Source organism: Strigops habroptila, chromosome 6, assembly GCF_004027225.2.
Source record: "Strigops habroptila isolate Jane chromosome 6, bStrHab1.2.pri, whole genome shotgun sequence".
Lineage (NCBI taxonomy): Eukaryota > Metazoa > Chordata > Aves > Psittaciformes > Psittacidae > Strigops > Strigops habroptila.
The window spans coordinates 67,234,364-67,259,987 of NC_044282.2; the positions used below are offsets into that span (position 1 = coordinate 67,234,364).

General features: G+C 41.2%; 1 protein-coding gene across 5 annotated transcripts; it reads left to right on the forward strand.

Moving 5' to 3' along the window:
* Positions 1-89: 89 nt before the first annotated feature.
* On the forward strand, positions 90-17,947 carry PLEK (pleckstrin). Of its 5 annotated transcripts, none has more exons than XM_030489029.1 (10): positions 90-335; positions 646-814; positions 3,655-3,813; positions 9,426-9,607; positions 10,845-10,936; positions 11,326-11,510; positions 12,646-12,750; positions 14,405-14,488; positions 15,108-15,177; positions 16,114-17,947. In XM_030489029.1, the coding sequence occupies exons 2-10, from the start codon at positions 767-769 to the stop codon at positions 16,251-16,253; spliced, it is 1,065 nt and encodes a 354-aa protein (XP_030344889.1). In that variant the 5' UTR covers positions 90-335; positions 646-766; the 3' UTR covers positions 16,254-17,947. The 5 variants fall into 5 exon arrangements, with proteins under 5 accessions (XP_030344889.1, XP_030344887.1, XP_030344890.1 ...); XM_030489027.1 differs by having other exon boundaries at positions 649-814; XM_030489030.1 differs by having other exon boundaries at positions 696-814.
* Positions 17,948-25,624: the final 7,677 nt, after the last annotated feature.

Consider the following 25,624-nt stretch of genomic DNA (forward strand, 5'->3'; position numbering starts at 1 on the left):
TATCAGCTTTTGGAAAATTATGGTTTTGCCTTATCTTCTACCAAATATAGCTGTATGAGCTCTGCAGCAAGTAAAAGATGCTCATAGAAAGTGACATTCTGTGGTGCTTTATGTGGTGTGCTGGTCTAATTCATTTAGTCTACTTGACAGCTAACCTCTTTGGGAGGCCTCAGCGTCAAAATCCAAAACCTGATCAAGCCTGATAAACAAATTTCTTGTATCAGCAGAGGGTGCAGCATCATTAACCAAGTGAGGGCCCTCCAGCTTGCTGCCAGACTCCGTGTGCTCTCTCACTGTGAGTCAGACTTCAAAGGCAGGATGAAATAACTGAACTGGTGAGTTGGAAGCCTGTCTATGAGACCCTTTTGGCTTGCGCCAAGCAGCAGCACAGTACACCAACCTGTCTGTTGTTTTGCTGGAGTTCATGTATTTGCAGAGCAGGTCTGATTTCTTGGGATTGGGCACTAAAATGCTTATTTAATTTCCCAAGACTCTGTCATCAAGGCTGGCTGTATTTTGTACAGTTGAGCGTTTTGTCAGGCTGTTGCCTGTTCTGTCAGAGGCGAACTATAAATACACACGTGCTTCTGCGTTTCCCTATCTCTCACTCTGTAAGAGGAAATGGGCTTGTTTTCATGTGATTAGCAGGCAGAGGAACTTGTGAAAGTGACACAGCTGTACTGTAAAAATGCCAGCCCACAGACTTTGCTGCCAGAAGAACTTAACTGCCAGCGCTGATAGACCGGAGAGCAGGATTGCCTGAGACATGGAGCGAGAACCAATGCGTATAAGGGAGGGGTACTTGGTTAAGAAGGTAAGTGGGCAGCTTTGGACTGGGTGGAGGAGGAAGCTAACTCTGAACAGGTTGGGGATGTGTAGGGAAACATACTTTGATTTTAGTTATTAAAAAAAGGATACTTTTTTTCCAAAAAGAAAAGGCGAATGAACAGAATTCCTTGAGCAGTAAACCAATGTGGTGTTAGTGATTATAGAAATACTTGCTAGCAGCTATATCTTGTCAGAATACTACGTAAGGCATTTTGCACATATCTCAGATGTACCCTTAGATCAAAAGATTTGTATTTTTATTAAGTAATCTAATGCCCATAGTGGAAGCCTGGCGAGACAGGTAACAGCCTGAAATGGCCATAGGCTACTCAATTGCACTTAATTGCCGAGTTAAACATCAAGGAAGCATAGGGGGATTAAAGAGGTCAGATCGCTTTGGCCTAGAGGCAGTGTGTGGGGCCACAGGTCCCTTTGCAGAGAGTGAAGGCCATTTGTCACTGACTTTCTCCTCTTGATATTTGCATTAGGGTGGGGAACAGTGGTGTGCTTGGGGGTCAGTGCTTTAGCTTGGACAATGTGACCTCCAAGAAGTGCAAGTTCACACTTCAGGGATTTTAGGTCAGTTTAAACTTCTGTTTCTATATTTTTGGGAACTTTGTGTCATCTGAGCATAAGAAACAGCTAATTTTCTGATATTGTAGTGCAGCACATGTTACAAAAAGTTGTTCTACCAAAGGGAAATTGTGTGTGTTTTTAAAGTAGCTAATGATTTCAGAGAGCAATTCAAGGAAAACCTGACCGTGTCTGCAGTCTTTGGAGTAGGTGTGACAGCTTGATTTTCAGTCCAGGAAAAGTTTGCTTATCTTTCATGAGATGTTTTAGATGAGAACAATGTGACCATGTTTGGGTTTGCTGATGGTGTAGATCTGAGACTGCCAGTCTTAACACTGCTCTGCAATGGCTTCCATTGGTAGAACATGTCGGAGTCTGGGCTTTAGGAAGTACTGGACTTGTCTGTTTATGAGCAGAAATACTGTAACCTGTGGTAAACCCACAAACAAAAGGAAATTGCAACAGTTCTTGCCATGGCCCATCATCTTAATTGATTTCTTAGCAGAAATTAGACCAGTGGGTCAATTTGGACTCTCAAATAATGGTGAATTCTTATTGATTGTTAAATAAAAAAAAGAATCAAAAGAAAACAGCAGTCAACCCATACGTGGTATGCAGATGAGGCTCTTGTAGCTCTCTCTTGGAGGTCACATTGTTCAAGCTAAAGCACCGACCCCTAAGCACAGCACTGTTCCCCACCCTAACGTAAATATCAAGAGGAGAAAGTCAGTGACAAATGGCCTTCACTCTCTGCAAAGGGACCTGTGGCTGCATGATGACTCCTTTAGGAGGTCAAATCCTTGTTTTCACTTTGCAGGCATAAAGAAGAAGAGGAAAGTACATAATTAGCATTTTGGGGGCACCTTCTGCCCCTAGTGTGGCTGCAGAGGCTAGAAGCAAGTCCTGCTCTTAATAAGATCTCAGCTGACAGTTTTCTCTCCTCACCCTGTAATTGAACATAAAGTTTTACTCAGAGTTCAAAGGCCTTTCTTGAAGGTAGGGAAGCAAAAAGGATGTGACAAAGGGTTCATCTGGAGAATAATTAAAAAAAAAAAAAAAAGGCTCAGCGTGTTTCTGTCCCACTCACTTTTGCAGAAATACAAAATGCAAATGTAACTGCCTCTGCCCAGCTTTCAGGTTTACCAAATCAAAACAAGCCATTTTCACAGCACAAGTGTGGCTGCCTTGCTTCTACCTGTAGCTTTAGCACAGCTCAGCCACCATCATCTGAGGACAGGGATGCTGTGGATGGAGTTGTGGGAGGGGGAGGATGAATTTAGGTATATCTTTGTAACAGAAAGAGCAAGGGAAGCTAATATTTTTGAAGGATGGCCTCTGATTTGGGGCCTACAAATGTTGGTTGTGCCTTGGTAACTCTTCAAAGGGACTGTTGGTATTCAGTATATCTAAATGTTCATTTGGCTGAGTAGTAAGTCACTTGGGTATCTGGGATTGTGACCACAACCAGCTTCAAAAATGGTGGGACTATAGAGAACATCTAGCTAAAGTGCAACAGTCTTAGTAATTCTAGTGGTTAATAATGCTCAACACAGAGAAACAGGTTGTTCCTCTCTGAGTCCCTGAGAATTCTGCTGTGTGTTTCACTATATGTAGGCTCTGGCCCTATCTTTCTCTTTCTTTCTTGCATCTGACCGCTGTGTTTCAGGAATGGGAATTAAGAGCTTTAAAAGACGAAATGAAGCACTTCAGTTCCTCACCTCAGCAGTTGGAGATCTGCAGGTGCTGGCCCTTAAACTGTTGATTACTCTTACAGTTTGTACCTATTTGTCTAGAAATCCAGAGATGTGTGCTGTCTTATCAGACAGCCAGGCCTCAACGACTGACTGTATTGCAGCACCAGGTCCTAAATATAGCACAGGATGCCCAAGTTAATGAGACAGTCCTAATGTGCCAGTTCACATCCAGACATTTTGAGGATTATTCATGATATTGCCACTGTGTCATCTTGAAGACAGTGGTTGTGTCTAATATTGAAAAGAAACACTTCCTAGGGCAGGCAGTGTGATTTTTTGGACACACTCATGGCTGAGGTGGTCACAAATTAATGCTGGTCAGAAGAATAACAACAGTGCTTTTTATCTGTGTAGTAAGATAGGTGCTATGTTCCTCTTGAGACACTAACTATAGTTATTTTAGCATTAGTCAGACACTCTCTGGAAGGTCATATCTTCAGTGGGTATAATGTGAAGAGAGTGATTTATTGAACATAATATACACAGTGATTTATTGATGCAGGGCAGCATGTTTAATACCTGGAAGCCAATGTGGGTCGTGCTTTTAGAAGATGGAATTGAATTCTACAAGCGGAAGGCTGACAACAGCCCCAAAGGGATGGTCCCACTAAAGGGAAGCTCTATTAACAGCCCATGCCAAGATTTTGGCAAAAGAATGGTAAGTACTTTTTCAATAACAATGATTGGCAGTATACTTACACTCCTGGAGGCACTTAAGGGGCAAAAGGATGGTGGTTACAAAGTCCTTACACTCATCCTAGTGGCAATTCTCACTTGTCTTAGTCGCAAGCAAGCTTGGACTTGTGTAGTATTTGAAAAGTGTGTCCGCTCAGGAAAAAATCATGATATAGAAAAGAGATAAATGCTGTGACCCAAATGCCCAAGTAGAGCTGTAATTCCAAACCATTTTATTACCATTTGGTGACTACTTGACTCCACACACTTCACATTTGTGCAATCTGTATTAATCACACACTGCATTGTTACTGGGTAGGGCTTTTGCAAGTGACTAAGAGTCACATCTATACTCAGAGAGAGAGATAGAGAGAGTAAAACCCAAAACTGATCTAGAGAAAGTAGTTCAAATGTTGCCTACGTATTTGGGATCTCTTAAAGTCAAAGGTAGCAAGTGCACAGACAGGTCCCGCTTCCCAGTAAAACACACAGATGACTATATTCACAAATTCAGAGTCTTATTTGACAGAAAAAAGATAGAGGAAGGTAAATGTACAAACATGCATATTTTGTTACGGGGTTCATGCGACATAGTTGTTGGTAAAACAGGATTCCAGTATGAGCAAAGAATCCTATCTTTAGTCAGTCATTTATTATTTCAGCAACTCTGTTTCGTCAAATAGGCATCATACCCTCAGGAATTCCTTTGACAAAGGGGTTCCCCAGAATCTGGAAGATTGTCCTATTACAGTTTAAAGAAATTTACCACGAGGATACCTGACTGAAGTTAGAAGTCTGAGAGCATTAGAAAAAAAGAAAGAAAGTGTGAGAGTGCATGAGAGAGAAAGGTTCATTTTTTCGTATGAGTGGAGAGAATTATACCTGTCCTTAGGTTTTGTGGTAAGTGGAGTCAGGAGTGGAGTGGTAAGTGGAGTAAGGGTCCCTGATGTCAGGTTTGGACCTGCTGGCTTTCCTTTTTCTTTCCTTCATTTTTCTTCTACTTTCTTTTATTTTTTCTTCTTTCTGCAGTCTCCATATTTATATATTAAAAAAGTTGATTCTTATGAAGTCTTTTTAGACTTATATCCTTTAAGAAAAAGGGTCTCCTACTTCTTTGAGGCAGTACAATAAAAGGATGGGGCAGAGAATAAAGTTTGCTGTTAATTCTGTGCTGGGTCAAAAAAGTTGTAGATGGCTGCTTCTCCTGGGAACAAAAGGTTTTAGAGGGCTGTTACCTTGGTAATCCCATCCATAGCAGGATCATCAAGAGCCACCTGCTTTTCCTAGTTCTCTCTAGATACTGGGAGTTGTCCACAGAAGGAGACTGTATCGTCATACCTGGAAGAGAATTGCACAATCATGTGTTCCCACACCATACTCATCGTAGGTTTTTTGATCCCTAAGGTGGCGAGGGAGATTGTCCAACTGATTCAGAAGGGTTTGAGATTGACTGCTAGTCAAACCTATTTACTCTTCCTTATTGCTAACTCATGCCTGAGCCACCCTTGGGCATGGCTGGGCAAACCTTACTGGTTGACCCTGCAGCTTCAGGCCTGACCTACTGCTTCAGCCAGTGTGGCTGTGTGTCAGTGCATTGCCTGGGCACCGCTGGGAGCCCTTAGTTACAGCACTTGGCTTTACATCTTCTGTAAACCAGGAATAAGAAAGGTGAAGCAGAATTACATCTAGGGACTAGAGCGCAGGGCAGGAACATGAAATTACCAAATAAAGGAACAGAAACTAAGTATATCTGCACAAATTTGGTTCTAATTCTGATGTTTTGAAACCATATTCCTACATTACCTAATTAACAATCCTCAGCACAGCACTCCTTGCTCTATTTATGAGGTATAATTCATGGGGAGAAGGGTACTGTATCCAAGAGTATCACGGATCCTACATTATAATGGTAGAAATTAAGTTTTTCTCACAAAACATTCCTTTCCAAACAGTTTTGTGGGGGTGTTTTTGTTGTTTGGGTTTTTTTGGGTAGGTTTTTTTTTGTTGTTGTTGGGTTTTTTTTTTGGTTTTTTTTGATTGGTTGGTTGGTTTGGGGGTTTTTTGGGTTTTTTTTAACTCCTACCGAGGCACTGACTTCAGCATTGGTCTATAGTAGGAAAATGTCAGTAACAGTAACACATTTAACAATAATGAAAAGATAATCGACCAGCCTAGGTGCATTCTACAAGTTAGGCAGAGAGGTCTGAAGTATCTGATGTCTTCTGAAGGCAGAGTGAGAGACATCCTTGCTGCCCAAAGGGTTGCTGAAGATGTAGCAGTTAGGAGAAGATGCATTGCATCTGTATCAAAGCATGAAGAAGTCTTTGAGGAGCCTTCCTTTGACTGTGTCCTGGGTTCAGCTATAGCAGTCATTTTTCTCCTGCTTAGTAGCTGGTGCAGTGCTGTGTTTTTTAACTTTCAGCCTGGGAACAACGCTGATAACACCGATGTTTTTAGTTGTTGCTAAGTAATGTTTATTCCAACCAAGGACTTTCTCAGTCTCATGCTTTGCCAGGGAGGAGGGGAAGCCGGGAGGAAGCAGAGACAGGACACCTGACCCAAACTAGCCAAATTCCATACCACAGCACGTCATGCCCAGTATATAAACCGGGGGGAGTTACCCGGAAGGCCCAGATCACTGCTCGGGTCGGGCTGGGTATCGGTCGGCGGGTGGTGAGCAATTGTATCCTCTCCCCTTGTTATTTCACTAATCATTATTATCATTGGTGGTAGCAGTAGTGGTTTTGTGTTATACCTTAGTTACGGGACTGCTCTTATCTCAACCCGTGGGAGTTACATTCTTCCCATTCTCCTCCCCATCCCTCCGGGAGCGGGGGGAGGAAGAAGGGGGGGGGGGGGGAGTGAGCGAGCGGCTGTGTGGTTCTGAGTTACCGGCTGGGCTCAAACCACGACAGACTGCAGTGGACATTATGCTTCATTTTACTTTATGAGTTTAAATAATGAGATTTACTGTAGTCTTCACTTTAGTTGTTGGGGCTTTTTCTGAAGGAGAATAGAGAAAAAAGGAAGGATCTCAGACCTGGGGGTTGGAGCACCCAAACCACCTTTTCATAAGATCTGATGGAGCGTTTGCTGAAGTCAGTGGAAGCAATCCAAACAACTTCAGTGGGTGTTGGATCAGATCCTCCTTACTGAGTTGATGAGATCATTCTGCAATTACATAGACCAGTAGCCTTGGAGACATATTTAATTAAGATTTGCGCTGTTCAAACAGTCAAAACTTCAATATGCTCATTCGTATGAATGACACTGTCACTGGGATTGTACACAAGCAGTGCCTCTGCATTCCATCCTGCCTTCTCACTGCTTGCATGCCAAAACATATAGTTCTTCCTCTTATGGGAATTATTCTGGTTCTTACTGGCTTGCATACATTTGCTTCACGTGGCTAGAAATTAATGTATATTTTTAGGACAGGAGTTCTGAAGGTGAGAAGTGGGATAATTCTTATTAGTTTGTTTTAAGTCTAGTCTCACTCACTTAGGCCCAGTTTGGAACAGGGACTATTGAGCCATGAGTAGACATTTATATTCATCTGGTTAGATATAAGCTTTTTAGATTGGCTTGTGTATCTGTATCAGGGCCTAGCTTGAAACCTGAGGATACATCACCAACACACTTTTACTAAATCAGTTGCCAAAAGCAGGTGCTTGTGGGGAAAGGAAGTAATCTTGGATTTGTTAAACAGAGAGATAACCTGTTCAGAAGAGGCTGCAACTGCATATTTTGAGATCTTATTTCAAAATGCATTCACCACCGTTCTTCATCTGAAGTTTGATCATTGCTTAATGTGATGTTAATTCTGCTATACTTGAGCTTTCTCTGTTTTCCCCATGGCTTTCCTGTGGATAGCATTATCATGGATGGTTGCTTACAGTTAGATACATTTGACCAAATTTAAACTAAACCATGGGTGTTTAGTCCAGTCTAATGGCTTAATTTTCTCCAAAGCACAAACAGAAATGGGTCTTCAGAGGGAGACTTGGTCACTTCTAGGATTGGAGACTCCACCTCTTCACCGATTTCAGAGGGAGCTTGGATGTATAGCTTAGTGGCCTAGCTTTCTAAGAGCTGAAGTTAAGAGAAAGAGCTTTCCCAGTCTCCTCTGTGTACTGGAAATAAACTCTTCTTTAGCATTTCATTGTACATTGCTTCTCAGCTCTTCGAGATTGCTGATTTTCCCTTTGGTAAAAGCTTGCATTAATGATTTGGTATTCCATTTTGTTAATCTGGTGTGTGAGCATGACTCTTGGATATTGGGATTTCAAGAGATCTGTTTGCTTTTCACATGCTCTGTACATTGATTTTCAGGATATAGCTCTTTACTGCATAATAGAAAATGTAAGTGTTGCTGGAAATATGAATGGTGCCAGATAAGAAATGGTTACTTTTCTGTCTGAAATGGATTTTTGAGGATCCACTGCTTTGTAAGTTTGATATGTCTTCCATGAAAGTCAGTGGGACTTCCACACAAATTCAGGTGATCAGAATTTTTCACATGAACAACAATCTGGAAGATTCATATTTGGGATGTTCAGAAATGTGCCATTTACGGATGCAGGCTTCAGTAGACTCATTCAGTGTTTTGAGTTCACTGCTGTAGATTCACTGTGTTCTGCTCTTTGACGATAGCCTCTGCTTTACTTGGCCTCATAAAGCCATACTGTTGGCTTGCTGATTAGCCTGTCACTTTTAGATGCCTGGTGAGACAGAACCTGTTGTACTTATACAACTATGGAACAAATTACAGTTCTGCTTACAGGGAACTGTATTTTAGAGGAAGTGGAAACCCTCTTGCCTGAGAAATTAGATCCTAATTTCCCATTGAAAAGATCACTGGATGAATATGAGATGAAACTGTGTGAACTTTGGGTTTGGGTTTGTGTTTTTTGGTTGTTGTGTTGGGGTTTTTTTTCCTTATTTATTTATTTTTCCCCAGGTTGGTGTTATTTTTTTCTGATTAGAATTACCTTTAAAAGATCTTTTCTCATTTTGGGAAATAGTTTTTCATTGTTGCTAGTGTGTTTAGATAGGTAGTGATCATAAGATGTAGCCAAGGGTTGGAGATACCATCTCCCTACCAAGCCGTTAAAGGTTTGCTAGGCTGCAGATGTGTACAACTGCTCTCCAGTGTGACTGTCACCTTTTCTCCCCTTGTGACTCAGTAGCTGAGCTACATGATGTGGGTGGTTTTTCCCTCCCTCAGACTGACCATATCTTCAGAAACAGTAACAGAAATTTATGCCCACTGTAAGCCTGCAAGGCTGGGCACTTCAACCTCTCAGCTGTGTTGAACTTCCCAGCAAAAGTTAAAATCGGCTGCTACATCAGTGCCACTCATGTTGGCTGTACTGACAATGTCAGGGTCACTCAGCAGGAAACAACAAGAGTTAGTTTCCTGCACTGCCTGTTCATGCTTTTCTTCAGAGATTTTTAAATATAACTGTAGCTCTAAGGCACTTTGAGTAGTCCCTCAGGTGCAGGTAGGCTGTATGTCATGGTGGTACTGGGTTAATTGCACCCAACTGGCTACACTAAAGTGACTTCTAAAAAACCCCATCATTATCATTCCAGTTCGTCTTCAAGCTCACTGCAGCCAAGCAGCAGGACCACTTTTTTCAAGCTGCCTACCTGGAGGAGAGAGATGCCTGGGTACGGGATATCAAGAAAGCAATTCATTGCATAGATGGAGGCCAGCGGTTTGCCAGAAAATCCACAAGAAAATCTATCAGACTGCCTGAAACAATCAACCTGAGGTTTGTTCTCATAGCTCTGCTCCCCCTTTTACTTCCATCTGCAGGCAGCATGCCAGATACATAACCTCTGTCTGGACAAGCTATGAGCATGTCTGTCCATGCTACCTCTCTGGTTTCACTCAGTCCTTTCTGCATGACTAACACTTACAGAGCTCAGAACGTGGCAGAAATGAGCCAACGATCAGAACTGGGAAAATAATTTTCAGTACATCATCTTTTACCAAAACATGCTTATTTATCAAAGGATTTTGCTGATAAGGAGATTTCTGAGCACACTGCAATGGAAAAGGAGACCCCAGCCAAAGCGTGTTTCTGCCAGGAAAGGCATTTTTGTACAATATATAATCTGTTGTAAAAATATTTTAAAGCTTTTGTTTGCTTTCCAGAGGAACGCTGATGTTAACCTAGTTTTTGGATGGTAGGGTAGAGTGGTGCTTGCCAGAGAACTTGGAACTGGCAAATGGAGAAGAAGAGATAAAGGGCACACACAGGAAGCCATCTGTTTGTCAGTACCTAGAAAAATTAAGGACAACTTCTTGCCTCTGAGCAGTAAATACCAAGATACAAATGAACCTGCAGTGCTCCTTATAAGACAGTAAAACTGCACAGGGCCAAGATCCAACTAAATCTCACTTCTCTGCTTCAGCAGAGGATCACTCTGACTGACAGGCCAAAGGACTTAGCATGTGACATTTAATATTCATCTTTCTTGTCATTCCAGAACTCCAAGGAATTAGAGTTCTGAGCAAGTGAAAAGCGGATGTGAGGAAGGAAGTCAAGCCAGGGTTCACTGAGGTTACTTGGGGCCTCTGAAAGCATGCAGTCTTTGGAGATGTCACAGTGACAGGTTTTGTGCTCAGCCAAGGACCTTTGGGGGAACATAGTGCAAAGCAGTGAGCTCCTTACTGACACCAAGGCTGTGGGGCCCTTTGAAGGTGCCTCAGGAGTGGGTGTTCACTGCTGTTCACACTACAGCCACCATAATTTGTTCCATTCTCAAAATATGGAAGTGTGGTGAACCACTTGAGCACTTGCTCCTCTGCTCCTCTAGCTGTGACAGAGGCCTCCAGGCTTTACAAGATGAATTTTTCAGGAGATTAAACTAAGCCATGCTGTAGCTCTGTAGAGAGTAATAGGCCAGCAAAACATGAAGATCCTGTGAATGACAATGATATTATTGCACAAACTGGCTAAAGCTTTTTATTTGCTAAGTTTCTGTGGTTCTTTTTATGCACAGTGCTTTGTACCTCTCCATGAAAGATCCTGAAAAGGGAATAAAGGAGTTGAAGCTGGAAAAAGATAAAAAAGTGTACAATCACTGCTTTACCGGTAAGGAGCTCTTGTCCTGCTTTTTCATACAATAAAGGGAGCACAGGGCCAAGAGGCTATAGATAGATAAAACAGCTCTAAACTCTGTAGAGCACAGAGAAGTTTGAGAAGAAAGCCTGGCAAATATTTTCCTGACCAACACTGGAGGTGCTCTAATGATGAAGCTTGAAAAAGTGTTCAGGTCTGGCCATGGCAAGCAAGAGAGGAGGAGGAAATTTAACCAGTGCCAGAAAGATTGATGCAGATCTTTGTAGAAAGTTGCATGAAACAACTCCAGAAGAATTATTGCTTTCTGAATTATTCATCAACAAACAGTGTCACATTGTAATTTCTGCCTTGCTCCAAGTCAAATGGTTTGTGGCTGATACCGTTTGTTCCTTTGTAACCAGGCACCACTGTGATTGACTGGCTTGTGTCTAGTAACTCCATCCGAAATCGCAAAGAAGGGCTCATGCTTGCCTCTTCCCTCTTGAGTGAAGGCTACCTACAGCCTGCAGGGGATACGTCCAAGGCTGCTGCTGAGGGACTGTCGGACATCCCCTTCTTAGATCTCAGTGATGCCTACTATTACTTTGTGAGTGTTGCATTCTGGTTTTTTTATTGTCTCAGATGTACTGATGCTCTGCTTTTCTCAGGCTTCTTGTTGGGTTTCTTAAGTCCTGGAGGAAAGACTGGACAGAAACAGAGATATCCATGTTAATTGTATTTCTCTAGAGGATATTCAGAATGGACTGGCTCACTTTAATATTTGTAAGCAGGACATTTTTTTTTCTTGTATTCTTCTAAGTGTCAATTGGGTGCTGAGTTCAAGTTGTGTTCTTTATAACTTAGGCTTTGTTCCTGGTAATTTCAGCAGTGACCAGAATTTAACCATCAGTTCCTCTGATGATTCAGTGGGAGGCAAGCAAGTAATTCATTATCATGGGGCTTCTTGGAATGACACAAGTTACAAGCCCTTTTTTTTTTTCTTTTGTACAGAGCCATCAAATCTGACTCAGAGCGTGTCACACACGCATACACAGCTTGCCTGTGAGCAAAGTTCTTAATATCCCCCAATAACACCTGTCCTGGGTAGTTCACCCAACCTTTTTGATCTATTGCTTCAAATTCTGTGGATTGATTTGAAGAACCTGCAAGATCATAATCATAGTCAAATACTGTTTTAAAGATGTTTGGCTTATGAACTTATACTCACAAAAAGTATGCCTTCTGTCACATGAAAATGCTTGAATATTACAATTCTGTTTATATTTACCACATAGAATCACTTGACTTCAGTAAAATGACTCTTCCATTACTTTGTTTTCCTAGAATGTGTCTGTGGTAGGGACACTTTAACTGTGCAGCAGTGGAAGCAGAGACACAGCTAATGAAAGCAGCATTGTGGCCATCACAGTTCCTAGCTACCTGGGACACTTCTCCTAGCAGCCCATGTGTGCTCTGCTTGCTTTCAGCTTGTTTCTAGTTTGATTCAATACCAACATGGTGTGAGGAGACTACACCAGGTCAATGTCTGACTTTTTATCATACAAGTTGGCAGCACAGATGTTTACTCTAAGCCATATGAATGGTTACCTACATTTACATCATTACCATCCTACATTAAGGAGGAGGGAAGCCAAAGGAAGCCAAAGAGAAGCCATATTTCTACATGTACATAGACATGTGGCAGCTGTGTAACTTATGAATTTTCTCTTGTGGTCATGCAGCCAGACAGCGGGTTTTTCTGTGAGGGAAATTCTAGTGATGATGACGTGGTCCTGAAGGAAGAATTCAGAGGCATAGTAGTCAAACAAGGATGTTTGCTGAAACAGGTCAGTATTGTATGCATTCCATTTTGTCACTGGGATGATGTTGCATGGATACAGGTTTACGCTTTTACAACAAATAGCTTTAGAGAAGGGAGAAACTACGCTATGCCATTTCCGCGCTTGATAGATTTCTCCTCTGTTCCTCTAGCCTTAGCACAAAGAATGCTTGCTGTAGCATAGCAGCAGGGCTTCTGCCCAACTTTGCAAGGTTTATTGCTCTTACTACAAAATAAGACAGGTTACAGTTTTAATTAGGAAAGGGTGCTAAAGCAGGAGATGTGACAGTCATTGGCACAATGCAGAACTGAACTTGGGTAGAAAGGCTGCCAGTCCAGTGTCCCTCTGGATACACAACAGGATTCAGTTGCCACTTTTCACGGGCTTTTTCAGTGTACCTGAGCAAAAGAGTCTTTTCAGTTACTAATGTTTAATTCTGTCCCATCTGTAAGATGACAGGTAACTGTATACCTTTCCTTTCCAGCAAAACTTTAAGCAATATGGTGAATGTGATGATAAGATCCTTGCTTTCTGAGGCCATTGCAAGCAGATATTAGTGAATGGAAGGCAAGACCAGGATTCTTCAATGAAGAGAATAGTTCAGTTGAAAGGGACCTACAATGATCATCTAGTCCAACTGGCTGACCACCTCAGGGTTGACCATAGATCCAAATGCCTCTTAAACACTGACAGGCTTGGGGCATTGACAGCCTCTCTAGGAAACCTGTTCCAGTGTTTGACCATGTTCTCTGTAAAGAAATGTTTCCTAATATCAAGTCTGAACCTTCACTGTTAAAATATTCATTGGGAGCCTAAGAACTTTTGGGTGGTGCTCATTTGTATTTCTTTTGCTTAAGCAGATTACTCAAAAGAAATGGAAGCAATTAGATACACATCTTCTGCTTTAACCCTGTCACATTCAGGACTGCCTAGTTAGTAAGAGCTTCCTTGCAAACGGCATAGCTAATTGAGAAACTAATATTTTGAAATGTTGAGAGAAAGTGATTCATGGCAGTCTTTCACAGTGTTGGTCTGGATTCGGTCACCCTCAGTGATGTGTGGATCATTGTTTAGAAGTGTTACTGCTTCTGCTGAGAATGCTTTCAGCAGATCTAGATTTGCCTCACCCATCATTTCAGTCTTGAAAACAGCAATGAGGCATTTACACCCATATTGGAAGGTGGTGTTATTTCTGCTTGAGCTTCTCAGCCAGGAACCCTCCCCAGGGTTCTTAAGCCAGATAAGCCTTATTTGTTGTTGGTTGGTTTTATCTTTGCAGGGAGAGAAGGACCTTCAGCTCATCCTTGCCAACAGTTCACAGTACCTTCCTGCAAGACATTTTGCAGCTATGTTTTCTGGCAAGCATTTAAACCCAGTTCTCAGGCACCTCATGTGAATGTCACGACTACCAGGCTATGAAATGTGTTTAGGGGAATCTCCCATGTTGAAGCTATTCTGCTTCATACAAAACATAAAAAGATAAACTGGAGTGAAAGCCCAGTTGTTGTGCAAAACAGTGGGATGCAGTGAATACTTCCTGTCCAAAATATTCAGCTTTTTTCCTTTTGTATTTGCCTGTTCTCTCATGTATGGGTAAGCTGACTGTAAGTGCTTGCAGGTAAAGCAGTTCACAACATTCCTGTTTTTTTAATTTTCCTAGGGACATCGGAGGAAGAACTGGAAAGTGAGAAAGTTTGTTTTAAGAGAGGACCCTGCATATCTTCACTACTATGACCCAGCTGGAGTAAGAGACATTTGTTTTATTTCCCTGTTTGTTTTAAAGCCAAGACCTTATAGCAATATCCAAATGGAGTATTTGCATGGGAACCTGTGATAGGGAAGACCAAGCAGTACAGTGGAGCTGTTTGTGCTCACATGGCCTAGCCATCCTCTGGAAAAGCAGAGTGGAGGATGGTTTCTGGGGCTGCCAAGTCAGAGAGGCACGTGCCACCCAGACCTGGGAACAGGCAACATTGAGCTGTGCTCTCACCTCTTCTCTGTAATTAATTAGAATTAATGTGTGCTCTCATTTGATTAAAATGAACTAGGTCTTTTTCTGTTTACTGTAACATTGAAAAAAAAATTACAGTTGGCACAAGGCTTATATTCTTTTCATACCTTTGTTCGGGACATGCTAAATATTCTGCAGATCCTGAATTCCAAACCCCAAAAGAGATTTCCTATTTCCCTTTACCATACCCCCCACGCTCCATGTCATGCATAGGCTGAGGGTCCCCTGGTTTCCCACATGACATACTAAGTCATCAAATGTTTTTGTTTCCATTCTGGTGGTGTAGCCACATATTAACATATGAACAGTTTCGGAAGTGTTGAATTTCATTTTGATTTCATGTCCTCACCAGGGAGAAGAACCACTGGGAGCAATTCACCTGAGAGGCTGCGTGGTGACAGCAGTGGAAGATATGCCTGACTGTAAGCAACCATGTTGAACTAGCTGTATAATACATTTTTGTTACATTCTTTCAATCTGCCTGAAACCACAAGTGGTTTTTACTCAAAAGCAATCTATGTCCAATGATCCAGTAATTCGTCTAGTAACTAGTCTCTCTATTGATGTCTTAATTACTGGAGAATAATATTATGGTAAAGGTAACAAGAGGGAGTCTTGTGTTTTGTAAGTTGTTCAGAGAAGACCTGTCAAAAGGATTACACCATCCCTATATTAGGATAACTGGCCTTAGACAAAGTAAGCTGAGTTTGCTCTTTTTAGCTGATGAGTTTGGGATGGAACATTTAAGTTAGAAATGGTTATGCCACAAATTATTACTGTTCACATTCTGTTCCCTCCCAAAACTAGAAGTTGTGGGAACAGCAATGGCTAAGCATTGCTGCAAGGAACAAGAAACACTCATTCCATGCATTCTGCTCTCCATGGGAGTGGCAAACTCAAACCCAGCGAGGAAGTCTTTTGGCATCTCAGCACCAGTGTAGGCTGTGGTGGCAGATACGAAAAGAGCCAGAGATTCTGAATGTGGCGTGAACTTGAATGTCTTGATTTGTAGCTGGCAAGGCACGGAAGGGTTTAATAAATCATAGAATGGTTAGAGTTGGAAGGGACCTTAAAGATTGGGGGAAAATGGGGAATATGACCTGTCTGCAGGATTGCAGACCCTTCTATGATTGGAGATCAATTAACCAGAGACTCTTGAATGTGAAATGTGCAGAATTCATGGGTTATTTCTCCAAGAGAGACACCTATCTCATGGACCCAATCTTGCAATTGGTTTGTGAAGGCCTGATCAGGCTCAGCTTAGAAAGGAAGGAAATCCCCTTATGGTGTGTAAAGGAAGAAACTGTAAACACAAGGTACTCTTTCATATCTGACTTCCCTATTTCTCTTCCTTGTAGCCAAGAAGTATGATGTTGACAACATCCTCTTTGAAATTATCACAGCAAATGATATTCACTATTACTTGCAAGCAGCCTCATCCGCAGAGCGTACAGAGTGGATCAAAGCAATTCAGGCAGTTTCTAGGACTGGAAAATGAAGATGAGCTGCCAAGAAGACAGACAACTGAAATTAATAACTCAAAACAGGAATTATAGCATTTCACTGAAAGAAAGCAATATCATCCAAAAAGGCATCCTAAGGCTTGTGGGCTGGGGTGAGGGTGGGCAGTAAGTTTCAATGTTGTAGTGGGCACTAACAAAGTATCATTTTTCCACTTGTGTTATGGTAATATTTTACTAAATTATAGCATAGAACATGCCATAGTAGCGTGTGCTGCTTAGAGTAATCAGTCCACCTTGGGAAGGTGGTACCTTCTACCTTTTTGTGCTGCCACAGCTAGTAGTGAGAATTTCACCACTAACAGGGGACAGAGTCATGTCACTGACTGTGAGGAGCTGAAGTAGTCAGCATCCAGCCTTTGTTGCATTTCATTATCTTCAGATATTTCAAAGTCTTCCCAAGACAACTTTACACTTTCTTCTTTGCTAGATCTTTTTACTGCTTGTTCACCTATGCAAAAGATGCCATAGATTTAGGGAAGGAAATCAACTCGCTTGGAAACCTGATCCACTCCTTTATAATCCATCAGTATTAAGGAAGGGAAGAATGCAGACAACTATAGAAACACTGTGTAGAAAGCAAGTACAACTCGATGTGATGACAGCTGTATGAGGAAAAGTTTCTTTCCACAGTATTTCAAATATGAAGCAATCTTAGTTCAAGTTCTTCATTTACCTGATTTTGACCTTTGCTAAATTTCTCCACAAAAATATGCTCTAGGACCATTGTTTCCTTTAGATCTCCAGAAGCAGTTAGTAGGGTGTCAGGTACTGCTGATTTGACCTGTATTTGAATTAAGAATCTTCCAGGAGAAAAGAAAGGATCCATGGGTTACCTACTTGAACTACTGATTGAAGTGGGTTTGTTCAGGTTTTTCTTTTTAAACCTTCAGCAACATACTAAGTCCTTGGTTCTGTGCCTTAGTAGTATAAGAGAAACCTTATGCTTGCTGTAACTGAAATAAATGTTATTTGACAAGATCAGTTTACCTGATCAATCCTTATATTGTTTTCTGACTGTATAAAGCTTCTAAGTCTAATTTTATGCAGGAGTTGAAATTAAAGTTGATGTCATATTCTGCATGTGGGCTGTTCCTGATGCAGATTGATGTTTCTGAGTGCAAGTAAACTTTAAAACTTTTAAAAGTCTGTTCCTGGATCTAATAAGGTACCTTATCCTTGAGAATTCTTATTCAGATCTCTTCATAAATCTGGATCTAAAGCTTCTCTTCAATTCTGTTTAATTATACCTGTATCTGAGCTAATGAGCCTGAAGGTCTTTTGCCTTAGTAGTGCTTGTCACAAAGGAAACACAGCCTTGCAGGGGCAGCAGGCTGACAAGGCCACCGCATGGTCATGTCTATTTAAGACATCCAGGGGAAATCAGCTTCTGGCAGGCACTTCCTATATCTCACACAAGCTGACAGAACTACTGAAGCCTGGTGTGTCATTCTGAGGAAGGACAAAAAATACACTGTTTGCTCATCCTGCTTTCTTGATAATTGCTTTGTGGTTGCTGCATATTTTTGCTTTCTGAGCTCACTAACCCCAAAATACCCTATGGCACAGGAAAATAGAAAAAACCTCACACAACCAAACAGAAACTTGCCCAACTTAGCAAAGGAGGGATGCAACACCAAATTTTTAATAAAACTAAAAAGTTTTACCAGTCTTTGACCTTGTCATTTTTCCCTGTGCCCAGTTAAGGGTCCAGCTGCCCACATATGAACCGTATTTTCTCTGGTAGATGATGCTTGTCAGTGTCTTTGTGGAAGAGCTCTGATGTTTGTACCACACTATAGCAATAGGATCTCTAACCTCATAGGTAGTTCTTTTGAAGATAGATCACACACAAGGGTTTGTGGGTGTCTCTGCTTCTTGGTGGAAACAGGAGGATTGGAAGTGTATGTCTAATGCCACTCTACCTACATTTCTGGCTATAAATGTTTTCATTTGGCCAAGACTCATACTGGAAGTAACTCCAAACTATTCCTCTTTTTAGCCAGGTTGTTATGCATTTCTTGACATCAAGAATTAGCTCTATATTCTAGGGTGAATGTGCCCTAGTCCATTTTCAGGGCCTGACAAGGAAATCAATATGTTTCACAGACTTTTCTCTCTGATAAGCTCTTCACAAGGGATGAATCGTGGGACAGTTATTATGGGGCTAGTTTTTAAAGACGTTTGGTTTCCTAACTCATGGCAGTGCTTTCAAAAAGCAAAGTAAGTACCTGAATACCACCAGCAGTCTGACCTTAGGAATTCTAAGTGAGATGATGACAGTTGTCACAACCCTTGAATTGAGTCAGGAAGGTTGCTAAGGAGAGAGCTACTGGAGCTAAGGTGGTGAGGACTATTGTAATAGATGTCTGTATATGAAAAGAAAAAAGGTTAGTTTTACATCACTATGATTTCTAGAGATACTAAATAGATGTTGTCCAATCCAATATTTAAAAGCAACTGTAAGTCTATCGTAGATCCTGAGGCCAGCCTAGTTAGGCATGGAAGGGAAGAGACATCTATCCCGAGTACTAGCACAAGAGAAGAGGGAGCAGGCCTACTACAAGGCATTACTAATTGAAAGAGGAAAAACAAGAGCAGACCTTCATGTTCATGCTTCCTCCATCTGTTTTCACCCTCTAACTATTTAAATCACACTTGTACGCACTCAGCAATTGCTACATCAACATCAGTTCCATTTTTACTCATAACATGGATTAGTCTTTTTTTTTTGTAGACTAAAGGGCAAGAAAAGAAACCATTGTGGGTGAGGACTGTATTTATAATATTCAATTACTGGAAGACTTGTATGATTTAATCTACTATAAAGATCATCTTGGATTTGTGTTTAACTTGCCGCATCTTACACTAAGCAGTTTTCCCTCTACTGGAGCACTGACTGTGTACTTACTACAGTCAGGTTTTCAGGAATGTTTATTAACCATGCACCTGTAAAATCACTCATGTAGGCACATAGCTCCTTCTTCCATGGTTTTAAAGAAAACATGGACAAAAACAAGGAAAAAGCAAACTACATACACTGAAAAACTAACATGCATGAGGACTGCAACCATGCAGCAAGCTTTCAGCCACAGGTGTTACTTCTTATAGTCAAATAAACACTCATATGGAAGTAGTTGTGTTTTAATTAATCTCTAGCAGTGGTTTCCAAGAGCTGTTTACTTTCCCTACCCTGTAGCCTTCTTCTGCATGGTAAGGTTTGTATTATTTTGTTGCTAAATTTTGGTGCTGTTCTTTGCTTTGCAGTGTGCTGTCTTTGCTTTTTATTTGAGAGTAGTTAACAGAAAGTGTTAAAGATCTACTGAAAATGTGTTTTTAGTAATAGAGCAGTTTATTGAGAAGTCTTTAATCAAAGTTTGTTCATAAAGAGGAGAAAAACTATTAAGGCCTCTGAGGTATGATCTAGTGTGTACTGTCAAGTCTCTCTTTTAGACAAAGTTTTCATTTGTATTTGTTCTTGTAATATTGCAGATCATTCTTCAGTGCAGTAATACTGCTTCTGTCTTTGAGTTCACTTTACTACAAATGTTAAACACCAATAATTCCCTTGTTTGTACGTTTGCTTCTAATTTGTTCTCAGATACTTAGGAAGTTATTTTAAGTTTAAACAACTTGCTTTACAGGGCTCTGGTTAAATGCTTTTTACTATTTGTAAAGTGCTTCCATTTGTTCTGGGTTCAGGCTTGGATAGCACCAAAACTAAGAAGCCTGAAAGCTTCCCTTAAATAACCTTTTTGGTGAGACACAGAAACATTTTAGTAGATTGGGGGTGAGCTGTTGGGGTTTTTTTGTGGTGTTTTTCAGTTTGTACCTTTTAAAACTCTGACTACTCTAGGAGGAATTTTAAAAAGCAAAATGAGTAGATGACAGTTCTCTGCTGGTTGTTGGTAGTCGTGGGTGCCTTTAGTCTGTGTTTTGAAAAGTGCTTGTATATTTGCCTGTGAACTGTGGTCTTCTCATTAATGTATAGAGACCTTACCACGCTCAGTGTGAACTTCTGCGTGCAGTAGACAGGCTTCAGATTTCTGTCTCCTCTTTGACTTTTCTGCCAGCTAACAGGGGGGTGTGTGCTCTAGTCTTCTCACCAGCCACCTTTCGTGGAGGAGTTTTGGGGTTTGATAGCATTGGCAGCCTGAGAAAACTGTGTGTGCTATGCAATAAATAGTGCCAAATCCTTTAGCCTACCTACTTGAATATTTTTTAAGTAATGTTAAGTTTGTCCTAAAGTAAATAAAGTGGAATATAGGTGTTAATGATGCACCACGATATGCAAGAGGTTCTTTTCAAAAGCTAGGATAAAATAAAATGCAAGGCTGTCTGCACAGCCTCTGGTTTGAAGGATTGCTTGCAGATTATACAAGTAAGTAATTGCATAGTTATATTATTTAGCCTGTAAAATGAGCAGTTTTCAGTGTATAAAGTGTCAGATGTTTGCCCTTTAACATCAGGATACCTCAGTCCTGCTTCTTGTGACCAAGGTTGACAGCAAGGGGTCTTTCTCCTGCTTTATAACCCTTTCTCTGCTACCCAGGAGTGGGGTTCCTGAGTATGTATCCCGTATCTTTCTGTGTTGCTTGTGTGGCACTGAGGAACACAGAGATGACTTAAAAAGCAAACAGTGGAGGCTGGATCAGTGTTCTGGCTGGTGAAGCGCTGGTGCCTTTCCAGATGACTTTGCTTGCCCACCACACATGGCTCAGCTGCCTGAAGGAGCCTTGTTGCAATGTGGAGCCTTTGCAATACTCCCACCAGGCTCCAACAGTGCTGGACTGGAGCCTGAAAGAGGAGAGTGGAAGTAGCTTCAGTATGAGAATAAGACTTACTCCAGGCCCATCTGAAAGATCAATGTGGCAGGGAGCCGACATGGATATCTGGTGAGTTGTTTTTATTGTGTGTGATGATGATATAATTGAAGTCTGAATCTGATGCATGAAGAATAATTTGAATGTGGTTACTTCATCACTTTTTGAAGGTATTTTAGGAACTGCTTTTCCTCTTGTGATGGTGGGGTGGAGATCTGCAAGCCAAGCAAGCGAAAAACACCCTTCAAAAATCTCTGACTGAAAACAAGGTTCTTCTTTTGTTGTTACTCATGAGACTTCTTGAAATAGAGTTTCTCATTTGGCCTCAAAATAAGCTTTTCCCCCCTCCATGGATTAGCACAAAGAACTTCCTGCTTCACATTCAGAACCAAAACTGTGGCTTTCCATGATTTGTTTCTTTTTTTTCCCCTTCAGTTTGGTTGAAGGGAGAGTAAAACTGTGTATAAAAGCTGAGGAAAATGCTCCTTTTCATACTTCATTGGACTTCCATTGTAAGTGTATTGCAGTATAGTAAAACTTTTCATCTTCCCTGCATAGACTTTTTTTTTTTTTTTAAGATGGTAACACATTTCTCTCTCTTTTTCCATCCCTGAGAAAGGACTGAGAAGGAGGGAGGAAGGGAATTGGAGGCAAATGCTCATGAAACCGGTGGATTTTTGTTTCCAGCAGTTGAAAGGGAGGGAAAATGTGTTAGTAAATTTCAAAATTTGCCTTCGGTATGTCTTTCGCCAACATCTTGAATATTAATAAACCAGAATGATCAAGGGAGAGGAGGAGGAACTGGGGATTGACTAGTTTAATTACAAAAAAATATTAAATTAAGAAATCCAAAACTAGATAACCCAATTTTCCCAAATCCTCAAACCCAGAGTTTAAAAGGACATTGAGAACTTTCTTCTTAATGTATTGACTTTAGCCCCTTTCTCCTTATCAAATTTATTAGAACAACCTATTGCAGTCTGATAAGAGTCTCAGTTATAAAAATCAGTGTATAATCAGTCTCTTAATGTACCTGCTTCCATATCACAGGGAAAAGACTGAAAATCCTTTCTTGAGTACCAAGGTATATAAAAAGAAAACCAAGAAACTGTCCCTTTTATCCTTCATTGCTTCTGCTATGTGTGTATGCAAGTGTCCTGCTTTTGAAGGCTTAAATTGCTGTGTGACTCCTTAGTATGTGATGGTGAAAGTATGGTAACAAAATCAATACGCATGCATGTGATATTTTTTAATAATAGGAAAGTTTGTTTATATCAGATTTTTAACCCTCCTATGCAGTTTTCTGATTAATAAAGGGAAATATTTAATCATTCTAGTACATAAGTAGTAAAATAAGGTTGGTTTCTTTGTGGTTTGCTTTTTCTTTTTTTTTTCCCTTTTTTTTTTTTTTGTTTTCTTTTTTTAACATAGTATTTTTACTTAAAGGAAGGCTTTTTTTCACGTTACATCTTCCCTCCACAACACCTCCTTCTTCTTAAAGCTATTTTAACCCAAGCTTCCTAATATAAAAAACAAGTGTGTAGTTCTGCTTTTTAGGCATCATAAAGTGGAGCTCTGATACATAAACATTTTAGATGTGCTACAGCATACCAAGTGGTCTCTAGTCACCCCTCTAGAAGAGCAAAAGCTTCCTCTCATCTTGTACCTACATGCTGTGTATAGATGTTTGGTTACATTATTGATATTAACTGCTGTTGTAGTCTGCTTATTTAAGTATTTGAGGAACCTCCAGCATTATTGTCTCTAAGTATGTGTGTTGGTAAACGTTGCATGTTAGAATGGCTTTAAAGAGCAGTATAATTAAGATAAAATAGTCTACAGACTAGCAATGTTCAAAAATAAAGGTGCCATTAGAAAAGCTGATCAGTTTGGTCAGCCACACTTGATGAAACTTGAGGCAAGCTTCTATTATTGGCTGTGCTGTCAAATGGCTGTATATACTGTATCTTGTGAAACCGAGGTGTTGGGAACTCCCAGCTGAATTTGTACAGTACTCTTGTTCTTTAGCATTGTGACAGAAAAATAGTAGAAGCTATTGAAAATAGTCTTTCAGTTGAACAAATGAGTAAAGTTCTCACAGGGTACTGTCATATTTATTGCTGTAAGATACTGCTGATACAGAAAAATATTTTGCCTTTCTCAACTTTTCTTCCCTGTTAGGATTAAAGGCCTGAGGTGGCTGATTTGTTTGCTTGAAGATTTCCCCCTGTTCCCAGCTTGCTCAATCTATACCTGCAATTCAGCCTTCAAGTTGAATCCTCCAACAGGTAGCTGGTGGCATCTTGTGTTTTCTATTTGGTGCTCTGAGATCACTCAGACATTTAAAGGCAATATTTAGTGCTATGGCTAATACATTATCTGATGGCCAATGGTGTCCTGTGGCATCTGGAGAAGTCTTTGCGTAGAGCTTCATGTGTCTGGCATCTCAGCCACAAAACGGCTTATGCCATTGATGCTCCCATATCTGCAAGCAGCAGCTCGTTTGCCTGTTAAGATTTTTAAGGGCTGTGCATTAAAACCAGCACGTGCCATTCTAACAGTATTTTTAAATGTGGAGCAAAAAACCCTAATGTTGTACCTAATTTGCATGCTTTAGCAAGTTGGTTTTTATTTCTCCCCTTCCCCCCCAGCTTTGTAGATCCAGGATTGCTGGACATGGGTGGCAGTGTTGGACAGGACGATTCTGAGGGGCTGAAGGTAACTGCTGGTACATAGAATTGTCCTCTAGGGTTTCATCTTGGTACGTCTCCCAGGACCTCTGAGTTTGCTGTCCATCACCTCTTCTCTGCTCCCCCTTCTAGCCACAGTTGCAGCTTGGGTTTTTTTTGGTTTACAAGAATAGCTGAAATGGGTTTAGCCCTTAGCAGAAGCCTGAAAAAAAAACCAAACCAGAACACCACTAACCAAGTTTTAGCATTGTTGTGCTGATCAGAAGCAGCTGCTAACTTGGTGTTAAATGCAGCAGGTGATTCCTTCCAGGGTTTTAGGGACAGACTTTTCCAACCAAGCAATATGCTGAAAAACAACCACGAAGTGTCAGGATGCTCTTGGGAATCTGATATGCCTCTATCCAAGTTCATTTGGAGAGAAAATAAAAAAATAACACCATGACTACCCAAATCCTCCCATTTGTATGCCTTTATGACCCTTCCATCAGTTCTGGTGGACTGAAGCAACCAGTCCTAGTCCTGAGCCCAACTGCTCTGCCTTCAGTTGGGATAACTCTGCTACTTGGTACCTTCTAGAGATGACAATGATAAAGACCAGAGTCATTAGCGCCAGCTTATCGGCAGAAATGCTTCTCTTGACAAGATTAGCTTTGAAATTTGAGTGATCTAATGAAGAAATCTCTGTGGTGATTAAACATCCCGTGCTTTCTTTTTCGTTTAGTGTGACTGTTAATGGCAATGGCCCAAAGCCACATCCTGCACCATGATGCAATCAAACCATACTATCAGCTCCTCCCATCAGAAATGGAGCACTGCAAAACTGAGTAATTGCAAGGAAGGGTCTAACACCACGTGCGATTTTGGAAATACAGAAATAACATACTCAGGTTGAGCTTCAGTGCTGGGCATTTTGATGTCCAGCTGTGTGCAGCAGCTTGGGACATTTTATACAGCAGGGGAGTTTTTTTTTCATCCCAGGAGCCTGGCTGTTTTAAGCTCATGTTAAAGCCATTTGGGGGGTGTGAGTGGAGGACATCCTAATGGCTCTGCACCACATAAGCTTCATGTGCTCTCTCAAAATGCCTCTCTGTCTTTGGAAAGCTGGGTGGTAGGAAGGTGAATGGCAGGAAGGCTGTGTGGCTAATGGGATGCCTGGGTGATGGATGCCTTGGGCACCTTTCTGCAGCTAACATCTGCTGAGCAGGAGGGTAGAAGTGGTGTGTGAATGCAGTGGGAAGGTCAGTGTGGTTTGCTAAAGTAGAACTTGCCACTTCCTCAAAAACTTACGGGTAAGAGAGCTGAGCACTGAAGCACGAAAAGGGTTTTGCCAGCCACCTAGGTGTGAGGATAGCTGGTGTATGTCCTGGGGTGGTAGGTGGGCTTTGTGGCTTTGCGTGGCCTTGACTGCTCTCTGGGGAAGGATACCTGTGCATTAGTGCTAATCTAGGACCAGTACAATCTTCCTGTTGCTGGCATTTCTGTGATTTTGGTTCACAGATAGAATGAGCCTAAACCAGCTGTTGTAGGAAGTGCCACTGTTTGGAGTGATGGATGCTGTTGGGTGTCTTTAAGAGGAGGAGAGCACATCCAGCCTGCAGCAGAGCTGAGAGGCTGAGTAGGTGGAGCAGGGGCAGAGAGGAGTAGAACAGAAGACCAGAACTGAGGTAATGAAATTCCCAGGGGAAATGAAATCCCTTAAAGGAGGGGCTCAGTGTGGGGAAGGGGGAAACAAGCTTTGTTTTAATGAGAACTTGTACTGAAATACTTGGGTTTTTTTCTTTCAGTAATGGATTTTTCATGAGAAACACCACTGCTACTCCATGTTTAAAGATCCAG

Bases quoted from the DNA above. Each gene is read 5' to 3' on its own strand.
- PLEK (XM_030489029.1), top strand. From the start codon at position 767: ATGGAGCGAGAACCAATGCGTATAAGGGAGGGGTACTTGGTTAAGAAG. The intron at 10,937-11,325 runs GTAAGGAGCTCT...CTTTGTAACCAG, and splicing joins GTACAATCACTGCTTTACCG to GCACCACTGTGATTGACTGG. The intron at 15,178-16,113 runs GTAAGCAACCAT...TCTTCCTTGTAG, and splicing joins AGTGGAAGATATGCCTGACT to CCAAGAAGTATGATGTTGAC.